The 12374-nt window shown below is 42.1% G+C and overlaps 1 protein-coding gene across 4 annotated transcripts in view; it reads right to left on the reverse strand.

Annotated features, from left to right (window-relative positions):
* Window positions 1-12374, reverse strand: part of FMNL2 (formin like 2) — a 300782-nt gene that overhangs the window by 53363 nt on the left and 235045 nt on the right. For all 4 annotated transcript variants that reach the window (XM_028113079.2, XM_028113081.2, XM_028113080.2 and 1 more), the window contains exons 8-9: window positions 9216-9292; window positions 7448-7541 (exon numbers count right to left, since the gene is read on the reverse strand). In XM_028113079.2, the coding sequence (XP_027968880.1) occupies window positions 7448-7541; window positions 9216-9292 (171 nt within the window). The remainder of the gene's footprint in view (window positions 1-7447; window positions 7542-9215; window positions 9293-12374) is intronic.

A 12374-nucleotide genomic window follows, 5' to 3' on the forward strand; every position in this document is an offset into this window, starting at 1 on the left:
GGAGGAAGAGGCCCAAGGAATGAGAAATACGAATGGCAAAATCTCTAAAACAAATCTCAAACCCTAACCACACCCTGCTCAAAGCGACCTCATGCTAAGCTCACTCGCAACAGACTCCTGCAGCAAAATGTAACTGCCATTTCTGTATGAAGAGAGTCGTTCTGAACAGCAAGTGCTTGGAGGAGTTTGCAGAACACATTTCCTACCGCTGCCGCTTGCTTCTCCAGGCTACACGGCAGCATGAAGACTGGAATAAGACATGAGGTCTCCCATCTGCCCCTCACTTCCTATCCCACCTTGTCTCTTCCCACGCCCTCCTCCCCTTTAAGAATGGAGAGTACAGTAAACTATAGTAACTATGGTCCTTGAAGCTTTACTAAGATGCCACCTTCTTTGTATAAAAGGACACCTTTACCTGGTGTGGCAGGCCAGAGAAGGCCTCCACAAAGATGTCCGTGTCCTAATCCCTTGTACTCGTGACTATTTACCTTCCATGTAAAAGGGACTCTGCAGGTAGGATTAAGATAAGGATCTTGAGATGGGAAGATTATCCTGGATTATCTGGGTAGACCCCACAGAATCACAATGGTCACTAGAGGAAGGAGGCCAGAGGATCAGAGTCAGAAGAGGCTGTGAGCCAAAGAATGTATGCAGCTTCTAGAAACTGAAAGGGCAAAGAAATGGATTCCTTGAGAGAATGCCGCTCTATAGACTCATTTTATACGTGCAACCAACAGAACTGTAGGATAACATGCATTGTAATAAGCCACTAAGTTTGTGGCAATTTATTACAGCAGTAGTAACTAACTAATATACCTGGTTAACACTTATTCACCCTAAATTCAGCTCAGGCACCCTTTCCTATGGAAAGTCTCCCCCAAAAGGGCCCACCCCATCTGCCTTCCTTTCTCCACCTCCTCTTGGTTAGCTGTTACTCCTCTTATAAAGCCTCTGACATTTAACTTCATAAAGCCTAGTAGCTTAACTGTCAAAATATTTGTTTTCCTAACTGGACTCGGATGCTCCTTCTTAAGGGTAGTGCCTATGTCTTGCTTATTTTCTTATTGCCAGTGTTTATCAATGTTTCTGACACAAAGGGGCACTCTAATGTTCATGAAAAATTTTCCAGTTAGCATGTCTCATCCCCTAATGACCAACAGGAGACCAGCCTTCACTTCCTTATAAGATGATAAAGACACAGATGATGAAGAACGAACTTGTTCATTACCAGGGGCTCAGAAATCTTATGTAAATGGCTCCTTTCCCCTCTAGAAGCAAGTAAACTCGCTTGAAGTGGCAGCCATCCTTTCTAACTCCAATGAAAAAGCTTACAAAGCTTCAGTCCTGAGGCAAAACCAAGTATTGGGTTGAGAAAAGAGAGAGAGAAAACAGAAGAGGAACCACCAGAGACACATTGGTAATTCTCAAAAAGTTACAGAGGTGAATTGCATTTTCCAAAGATGACCACAGCAGTATCTCCCACCCCACCCAGCACTCGTGTCGTGCAACCCTCCCACTCCACCGTGGAGAAGTGAAGTCATTGTTGCCCCTCTGCATCTGTGCTGGCCTCAGTGACTCACTAATATCCAACAGAATGCAGCAGAAATGACACTGATGACCTCTGACACTAGCTCAGAGGATGTGCTGTGACGTCTATCACTTTAAATACCTGGTCTCCGAATGCTCCTTCCTGGACACTCCCTCTTGGAAGCTAACTCTCCCGCCATAAAAAGCTCCAGCCACACAGAGTTCTACATGGAGGCACCCCGGTTGGTAGGCTCCACTGAGCTCAGCCTCTGAGTCATCACAGCCCAGAAGCTAGATATTTGAGTGAAGAAGGCTCCAGATGAATTCCTGCCCCTAGTCGCTGGGATCTTCGCTGATAAGCCCTGCGCGTGAGGGAGAAGGGACAATCATCCCTGCCATGCCCAGTGTGACCTTCTGATCTACAGAATCCATGAGCATAGTAAGACTATGTTTGGGGTCATTTACTGTACACGAGCAGTAACTGCAACAGTTAATAAATGGTCCCCCAAAAAACAGTTGTGGTGACTCTGCTTCCTGATCACTAGAAGATAGAGACTGGCCAGAGAAGAGTCTCAGTGAATCAGGTAAGTGTAATTCTGGCCTCATATGGTGAAATACACACGTACCCTCTCGAACTATAGCTCCCACACTCTTGAGATCCAAGAAAATACATTGCTTACAGTTCAGTGAGAGACTGAAAAAATTGCCCTTCCCTCCACGTTGAAAATTTTTACCAATGAAGGAGTTATCTGGATGGTCTCGTGCTGGATTTATAATCCTATACCCTCAAACGTCTGAGAGGCTAGATTAGATGGGATTAAACTCAGAAGGACGTTGGAAGCACACCAAAACGTCTGCTCTCCTTCCTGCCCAATTTGGCTCACTGTAAATAAAACTTGACAGGCTTTCTTAAATCAACTTAATAATGTGTAGCACGAGTGCTTTCGGGTGCCCAGTAGCTAAACCACATCAGCTTTCTGAGGAAGCCTTCTAGAAAAAGGCGAAAAAACTAATGACTACTGCCAAGAGTGCTGCGTCCAGGAGCGCTGGTGGCCTTGAGTGACTCATTTCACGAGGCCCCACCTCTCTACACTGGAAGGGGCAGAAGTGGGAAGGAGGTGGGCCTTGAATAACCAAAGTCAGGCCTCAGGCTTATTTGTTAAAGCCAGATGCTGTCATTTTGGAAGCAGATGAGAACACAGTTATAATCATTCTGGAATCCTGATGAATTCCAGGTGCACCTCCCAGCAGCCTGGGGGAACTGGTAGCTCAAAGTCCTCCAAGAGTTTTATTACTAGTATCATAGCAGGCTATTCCATTGCAGAGTCTATGGGGCCTCAGCATCTTTCCCTCTCATTTCAAACGGGAGTATTTTTTTGCCAGACTCTTGGAGACACTTTCTTAAAGGTGGTTTGTCAGATATACCAAAGAAGAGAATGGAAAAACAGTAGGAAGACTAGGAAAAGTTGAAGAGAACAAGGTCTCGGTGGAAGACCTCAAGGCTCCTAAGGGAAACTGGATTAAATCATGTTTGTAACTCTAAAGTGGGGGCTAGTTCATGTCCTTAACCCGTAAGTGTACTTTTATGACCCAGAGGATCACTAGCTATGGCCCATGTCATTTGGGAGAGAAGAAGAAGCATGATCAGAACCCCAAGTAGTGTTCAGGGTGGCTAGGCTTCAAGTGCACACAGTCTGAGAGTCTAGCCACATTTTAGGAGCTCCTGCGCATTCTTCAGGCCTGTTTCTCTAGGCTCCTTGTCAACCCTGTGCAACATCCTTCCAATCAACCTTTTCTTCTGTATGTTACAGTCAGTTTCTGCTTCTCACAAACAAGACCCTGAACTAGTGCAAACACCGAGAGAGCGACCTTTGCTTCCAAATGTATTTTTTTTCCTGTTGGAGAGGCCAAACGTTCAAAAACTTATATTGCTATGCAACTAAGAAAGTATCGATTTAGACAAGATGGTAACACGTCCTTCCACATGGCAAAATTAGCCAGTAAGCGAAAAACAGATGACTCCTTGTTCTCACCCTGGTCCTCAATTCAGGACCATAAATTTTCATGAGGAGATGTTTCAACACCAAAACCAGATGTGTTAATTCCCTTTATTTAGAAAAAAAAAATTTTTTAAGAGAAAAGAATTCAAGGAGCATCATGGTTGACTAAATGGTTTAGTCTTTATCTACTCACTAGACTCAAATTTTCAGGCATGTCACAAACCATGCTTGGTGTAAGAACTCATTTATCATCAAATATATTGAGGTGAATTTTCACGCATGTCACAAACCATGCTTGGTGTAAGAACTCGTTTATCATCAAATATATTGAGGTGATAGATGTGTTTCCTCAGCGACACCAGGCTTAGCACCAACCTCAACATGCACCTAAAGCAAGGCCTTGGGTTAATATGCTTCCTGCCATCAGACATCATTAAATTGGAAGTGCTCCCTATTTTCCTAAAGCATGTACTCCAGATATTATAAGGATATGTGACGAAACTCAACACAGAAAACCAAACTTGTTGAGATTCTGAATATTAACTGAAATATGAGAAAGTTAAGGAATCCTACATAAAAGTCTATCAAAAGCGAAGAGATACCTTCCTGTAATTCACATTTGAATTAATTAGTGGTAGTCAAGTAGGACAGAATGGATTTGTTGGCTCAAGAAGTAGAGGGGGAAAACATCCTGCTACATACTTAAGATGCAGGGTCTTTAAACTTCCCTTTAGCATCTGGTGCCACGTTGCAACAGCGTGCGTGGCTGTGCTTTCACAATGATCCAAGCCCAAAGAGTCTGGCTATTCTAGTGCCTACTACTTTATTTGCAAAACAAGATACTGATGTCTAACGTCAAACCCCACAACCACCCTCCATCAGTCCCCTCAGTGAAAAAAGGATAATCCCATCAGCCTTCATAAGGAGACAAATGGAATCCCAACTTACTAAAAGGGATAATAAGCTTTAAAAACAATCTTCTTGAAGGCAAAGACTGTTTGTTGGCCCTACTCCCTGGTGTCCTGGTACCTGGTATGGTACTCTCCCTGCCATGAACAGCTCAATAGGTATTACTCTCACCCAAACCCTATCTGCACAAGCATATAGGATCATGAGTACAACTTTTCCTAATCAGGAACAGCTGGCTCCCAAATCTCTCTACACCCAGAAGATTCCACTGATTTTGCTAAAATGATTAAAGAACACACTCTTGACTATGATGTATAAGAAAAAAAATTCCCTCACATAAAATGGGAGAAAAGAGAAAAGAAAGAAATTTAAGACACTCTGGGCTGACAATGGCATTACATTAAAAAAAAAAAAAAAAAAGATCAATATAAAGTAATACTTGTTCACCCTAAAATTGAACAGATAAATGGGTTAATGCCCTTTTAACCTATCCATAAGAATCAAGTTTCTCAGGGGCATGCTCCTGCCCTGTCTTCATTCACATGGCTATTAGGGTAATCCCTTTGTTTGGTCTGTCTACATGGATTCCACACCTCGAGGTCAACGCACGCCAAGAACACACACAGAACCCGCTCTTGTCCCTTCTCCCGTGTGGCTTTGTTTTTCTAAGATGCCGGTGCCTGTGTAAGGAGACTGATCCTAAACACCATCACTCTTCAGTAATTACAGAAATGAGGCAGATTTTGGTTAAAGCTTTTAAAATTCAAAGTCAAAATTAATTTAGTTTGCATTGCTACTTAGCCGTTAGATTTAGTAAGATTTTTTTTTTTTCAACTAAATGGCTAAACCGTATACAATTCTGATACCAGGTCGTTGAAACTCAATTCTGCAAGTATTATCATGTGTAAGAAAGGCGCTCTGTTTTACCTAAAAGGAAACAAAATTAACATCTACCTCATGAATTACTGGTTTTAATGATTACTGATTGTACACAATTATAATTTGAAGACATAATTTGACCCACAATATAATCAGATGCTTGTTGTGATATTGCTTATGTTATAACAAGGGTCACTGATAACTGTACAGTAAGTGCTTCCAATGTGGAAGGAATTACATGTGTGATATGTCCAAATGTGATCAAATGATGAAGATCTGGAAGTTATATTAGCTTCACATGCTGTTTCATTTTCCTATTAGACCCATCTGCCCATAGATCTCCTTACTTGTAAATACAAATTTTATGTACTAATATATGACATATAAAAACATTCACAGACAAGCATTCATAGATTTCTTTTCTCTAAAGCCTCTATTATTTTTTGAAGCCAAAGTATGATTTAAAGATGCACTATTATTCCTCATATTCTTGGAACCTGGATATTTTTTCACTAACACTGAGGCTGAATGGGTAAAAAGACAGTATTTGATTCTGTCCATGGTCAGCAGTAACAAAATGGATAATATCAAAATCTTAAAGCAGTGACTGAAGGGAGGGAAACCATACGAATAAAAGGGCAGGAGGGCTGTCTTTCCTGTTGACACCTCTGAAGCTTTCTAGCCCACATATGCGATCACGGGTCTCTCGTAGTACCTCTGGCAGCTGGGGTAGTAAGTCCAATGAAGGAGGGAGGGTGGGGGAAATGGCTCTGACGTCCTGTCTAATTCAATATTTCCCCAAGAGTTTCATACACAGCTGGGCCCAAATGCCACCTAAAACGGAAGTTCAGGATGAGGAGCACCAAATCCGGGTCCTCGCTCTGCCACTTATCTGGCTATGGGACCACGGGCCAACCAGGTATTTGGAATTTCAGTTTATTCTTCTAGAACATGTAGACATTAATATCTGTCTCACATATTCTCACAGAACCACACGATTTCATGGGTGTACTTGGCACAGCACCCGCCCTAGAGTAGGTCTTCGACAAATACTAGCTGGGTTCTTACTCCAGAGGCTCCCAGGAAAGACGAGAGAGAGTCTGGAAGTCCCTTTGAGATCTGGATTGGAATCCAGAAGCATCTGAAATCAAATGGGATCATGAGGAGAAGGCACAACTTGGCTGAAGGCCCTACGGAAGCCTGAGCTCCAAGTGCCTTTACTTACTTTTATAATGTCCCACCTCAAAGTAGTCTCAGCTGTTAGGCCCATAGGCGGGAGGTAAACAGGCGCTCTTCATGGCCATGTAACCCTGCACGCTATCACTAAGGGAAATGAGTGATTATTTCAGTTGTGATGTCTTGATACTTTGGGCCACCACCCTTGGTATCATATTATCTGTGTGTAATTCTTTCTTCCTCCGCAGTCATTTCAGTTTTCATTTTCAACCACTGGTTAACTGTTTGTCTAGAACAGGATCACCTGGTTAAGATTACAAACTGCTCAGTGTCTCTATTTATTTGGAGTGGGTGGGTGTGCGTGTGTGTGTGGGTGTGTGGGTGTGTGTGTGTGTGTGTGTGTGTGTGTGTGTGTGTGTGTGTGTGTGTGTGTTTTCTCGTTCGTTCGTTCGTTCCAGCACAGCAATGATAATACATATGATTTGGGGGAAGTAACTCTGATGAGATGCTCAGGTATCAACCATAATGAAAACCTCAGACATTTAACAAAACATGTTCTCAAACTGTTTTCAAACTGGCAATTCCCTGGTCTCCAAAGGAAAATGGATCCTGCAAATAGTTTTTAACTTTTCTGGGAAATGAGACACCAAAGAAAGCTTAACGTGTCCATTTAAGACATTTAGACTAAGTTCATTACTTCTCCCTCAGTGACATCTTAGAAAATTATCTATTATTACCCCTGAGGCCCCAGAATACATAAAAAGGTAAACCATGGGTGTCAACTAAACTTACTTTGGTGATCATTTCGTAAGACATACAAATACCGAGTCCTTATGTTGTACACCTGAAACTAATGCCAAATGTATCCCAATGATAAAACGCACACAGAAGAGGTAAATCATTCTGTTCAAAGACTTCCAGATAGGTTTGTGTGAGCAAACTACAAAGGATCCTACCTCCTTAAAGTTGTCAAATGCTGATAAAATGATCTCATGCCCGCCTCTGACAAGACAAACTGCTGCCAACAGTTCTAAGACAAGGGCTTTTGTCCTGTCGAAACAAGAAGAAACAAGCAAAAAAAAAAAAAAAAAAAAATCAGTGAAAGTAACATGATAAGTCAGCAGCTCCCTCCTTCCAAGATGGCTATGATAATAAAATATTTGCTCCTGTATGTTTTTAACACTTTTACTAAGGGCTATTTATATGAAAGTATAAATATACCTTTATTAACATCCACATATGCGATTTATCCCAGGGAACAAATTTGGAAGGAAAGTTTCCCACTCCCAAAATTATAAATTACTCACTAATGAAAATCAATTCTGGGAAGATTAGACTTTCATTTCTACCAGTGGGTGACTCAGTACAATATGTTTGATTTATTGATAAGCTGGAGAGCTGGGAACTTGGGAATATTCAGGAAAACCACCCACTGTTTTATTATTTTCCCCAAAAGCTCAAAATCTACTAAAATTAATGCCCTACATTTCAACTCTGCAATTGGCACATGGTGCCATAAAGGTCCCCTATGACAATGCAAGTTTTCATCACCACTTCTTCCTATGCAGGAGATCTGAGTGGGGCTGGATTACAGCAGTGCTAACACAAGAATATTTTCTGACTTGAGAAAAGAAAATAAAACTCCATCTGAAATATTTTTAGAAGGAAACCCTTAGCAATACAGTCTAAGTTTTCAAATACAACATCAAGAACAGCATTGTTTTTTCATAGTAAGATCACTTCAGTACTTTTCTTTTCCTAGAAGAAAAGCTATTGCCAACCTCTACACGAAGACTGGCCTGATAATTCACTATGTCAATTATCTTAAGAAAAATGAGTAACAACTTCCCTATAGTGGAAGGCGGGGACAAAGCAGCAGGACTACCCAGATTTTTTAGTAAACTAAGGAAGCGATAGCAAAGTTGCAACAACTATCATCAGAGGAAGTTTGAAATAATATTCAACATTTAAATAGGACTTTAAGTTTTTCATTTCATTCCGTATCAGAAAGGATCTCATTCGTGATCAGATTTTTTAGTTGCATTAACAAGTTTTCAGATGCACAGTTTACAGAGGTATTCGGTGAAAGGGAATAAGATTTGTGAAATGCAGCATCCCTCACCAGAATAGAAAACATACTACAGTAACTAAAACAAACTGATGAAGACCAGCTTCTGGAGATAACCTGTGATGTGAATAATATGGCAGTGGCCTTTGGAGGCAAGTGAACAGAAGAAGCAATCGGCATGAACAGTTTGTTTTGTGTTTCTGTTTTTGTTTGGTCATACCAACGACATATGTAAGGGTTTGCAAGTGAAGTGTGGACAAGGGATAGTGGTTGTAGTTAGCTTTCAGTGGTAAGTGGTATCACTAAGTCTGTATGAAGACTCTCCTGGCCCCAGTACTAACCACGTGGCAACCTCATGCTCTCTACCCAATTTGGTAAAATTTGCAAGGATGCCAAGAACCAGGCCTCGAAAGAAGTGAAAGCTTGAAGAAAACAGTGAAGGGGTAATGCTGTCACCAGTCTCTCGACTGCACCACATGTAAAACTGTAGCTCAGCTGAGAAGAAAATTCTACATAGCCAAGGAGTCCACTGGCAACCTTAATTCAAAGAGGTGCACTTGCAAGTTTCTGAACTCTAACTTGACTAAGTGTTGACTGGCTCTCTTCTTTCCCTAGTTAGATTTATTTACACTTGAAAAATTACAAAGTAAGCTTACCTTGGATTCTTGTTGTTCAAGCTCAGTGCGATCTCATTGACAGCATGTGGATGAGACATGACCATGTTGAAACCATACTGGAAAAAAAGCATCAGGAGTCAACTTAGGGGACGGGCCATGTCGATTAAAGGAAAAAAAAAAAAAAAGAACCTGAAGATTCTACCTAATGTAATTTATACCATCATAAATGCAATTATGTCTCTAGTGCCTGAACGTATTTCTCTATGAAAAATTTTAGGAATCACGCTATTATCGAGGAACCATATTCTCTTCTTGATGACTGAACTATGGGTTTCTCTTCATTAAAATGGTGAAAAGCCTCCAGTCCAGTGATTCTCAATCTGGTTGCTCATCAAAATCACATGGAAGAGTAAACAAAACACAACACTGATTTTCCAGGATACACCCCGGGTCAATTTACTTCGAATCTCAAGGATGGGACCCTGGCATCTGAATTTTTAAGCTGACTTCACTGTGCAGCCCGGGTTGACAACCACTGCTTCTAGTCCCCTCTCTGGGCAATGGCTCTTGGGACCAAAGCCCAGGAAGACCTGCCTTGTTCTGAGACATGTTAGTTCCACGAAGAACAAGTTCAACAACAGGCTCCAGAATCACTCTTGATTCTGCTGACTTGAGGAATTATTCCTTCTCCTCCAAGCTCACTCTCAGTTCATGACTTTATTCCTAATTACCCTGAGAAAATGTAAGCAAACAGGAAAAAAAAAAAACTTCTAAAAGCTCGCACCCCCACATCAATCCACCCACAGATCCATAGCTTGCGTCCTTACCTCTTCCTGAAGAACTTTCCTGGGCTCTAATCCAAGGCCATTCTCTCCATTTGAGTCTTTGATCCCATTCCCCCTCACCAGCCCAAGAACACATCCTATGCTCCAGCAATTCTCCCATCCCTCATTATTATTTCTCCCTCTCTGATTTATTAGCATAAAAACAATGCAAATGCGCCCAACTGAAACAGTAACCACAACAGCAAAATCTCTCTTGACCCTCAACCTGTGTCCAGCTACTACCTTGTTTCTCCTCCCCTAACCTCTACAGCAAAACTCCAAGCACTCCCGGTCTCCAACTCTCCTCCTCCTGCTGTCTCTTGCAGTCACTTCAGTCAGACGTTTCATTCCCCCCTCTCCACTGAAACTGTCCATGCCAGAATCGCCAATGACCCACACTTTGCTAGGCCCATGGCCAACTCTCACTTGTCGTCTTACAGGACTTAGCAGCAGCACTGGTCACAGCTGAGCACTCTCTTCTCCTGGAAACACTGCCTGTATTTGGCTCCTACCTCCCTGGCTACTTCTCAGTCTCTCTAGCTGGTTGTTCCTGAGCACTCTCACATTTAAACAGAGCGCCCAGGGTTCCTATTTTGGACTTCTTTGCTAATCTATCTACCCCTGTTGCTCTCGAGCATGCCCCTGGCTTTCTACACCATCTATTAATTCCCAGATTTACATCTCCAGCCTAGACCTCTGCCCTGAATTCCAGATTGGCATATCCGACCACTTAAGATCTCCATTTGGATGACTACAGAATCTTAAAGGGAACATCCCTAAAACTTCGCCCCTAATCTTGTCTACCAAATCTGCTCATCGTGTAGCCTTCCCCATCTTAGTAGATGGCAACTCCATCTGAAGGGGGCCCAAGACAAACACCTTGGGGCCACCTTCCACTCCTCAACCACATACCCAATGTCGTTGCCTTTACCGTCAAAAGTAAACCAGAATCTGGTCACCTCTCATCATCTCTACTCCTTTTTTCCTGGCCCCATACCACCATCAACACTCACCTAAATCAATGCTGCAGCCTCCTAAGTGGTCTACCTCCTTCTGCCTTTGCCCCTCAAGGTCAATCCTAAACACAGAAGCTAGAATGGTCATGTTAAAATCAAGAGTCAGATCATGTCACATTTCTCCTCCGAACCGCTCAATAGCTTTCCACTCAGAGTAAAGCCAAACTCCTTTCACTGGCTTAGAAAGCCCTACACAGTCAGGACCCTGGCTGAACTTCAGATTTCATCTCCTACTCTTCCCCTTCTCACTTATTCCGATCCAGCCAACCTGGCCTCCTTTCTGTGCTTCAAGCACAGCAGGCTTATTCCTGCCCCATGGCCTTTGCGCTCACCCCTTTTTTTACCTAGAATCTTCTTTCCCTAGAACCTCTTACCTTGTTCCCTCGTTAAAATTGCTACTATGACAAATTGCTACTTCTCCATGACACTTCCTGGGCTGGCCTATTTAAAACTGAACACACATTTTCATCACTTCCTATTCCTATTTCTTGGGTAGTTTTTCTACAGTATTAGTAACAATTCTCTGGAGCTCGTCTTCCTGGATTTAAGTCTGAGTCCAACCACTTACTGACTATATATGATCCTGGGCACATTACTTAACTTCTCTGTGCCTCAGTTTCCTCATCAGAAAAATGGGGAGAGTAACATTACCAATCTCGTAGGACTGTTATGAGCTTTAAATTAAGTGAACAGGCTTAAAAGTGTTGGTCCTATTAGGAAGCACTCTGTAAGTGCTAGTTTTGTTTTGGGGGTTTTTGTTTTGTTTTGTTTCTAAGTGTTAGCTTTTGTTTCATTTCCCCATCATGATCATCTGGAACACTGTATGTTTTCTCAAGTTATTTATCATCTGTTTCCCCTCATTAGAGAGTAAGTTCCCTGGGGCATTCATTTATTTATTTAATGCCATATTCCCTCTGCCTAGAACAGGGTCTATCTGGCAGTGCTCAAAAAACAGTGATTGAAAGAAGACATAAAATGCTCATTCCCCTTCTCAAATTCAATTCAGCACCCTTCTGTTGAGTTTGAATTCTAATACTGACCCTCTCTACCTATGCATTTATTTTCCACTTCTGCTTGGACACACCTTCAGCATCCCTATCCATGGATACCAAATCCTATTTTTCATTTGAATTAGGTTTTTCCGATTCTTAAACCCTGGTTCCACTTACCTAACTTGGAACCTGTCAGTTCACCCTAGATACTCCAGGCTCCAACTTCAACTTTGTTGTTAGAGCTAATCCAACCCACACGTTAAGCTGTCTCGCTCCCTGTTATGATGGGGATCACCTGCATCAAAATCACCTAGGGGAGGAATCTGCCCTTTGAACAAGAATCCTCCAGGTGCTTCTTATAAAGAT

Source organism: Eumetopias jubatus, unplaced genomic scaffold (genome assembly GCF_037043125.1).
Source record: "Eumetopias jubatus isolate StellerSeaLion01/CBP00866 unplaced genomic scaffold, mEumJub1_p1.0 scaffold_3, whole genome shotgun sequence".
NCBI lineage: Eukaryota > Metazoa > Chordata > Mammalia > Carnivora > Otariidae > Eumetopias > Eumetopias jubatus.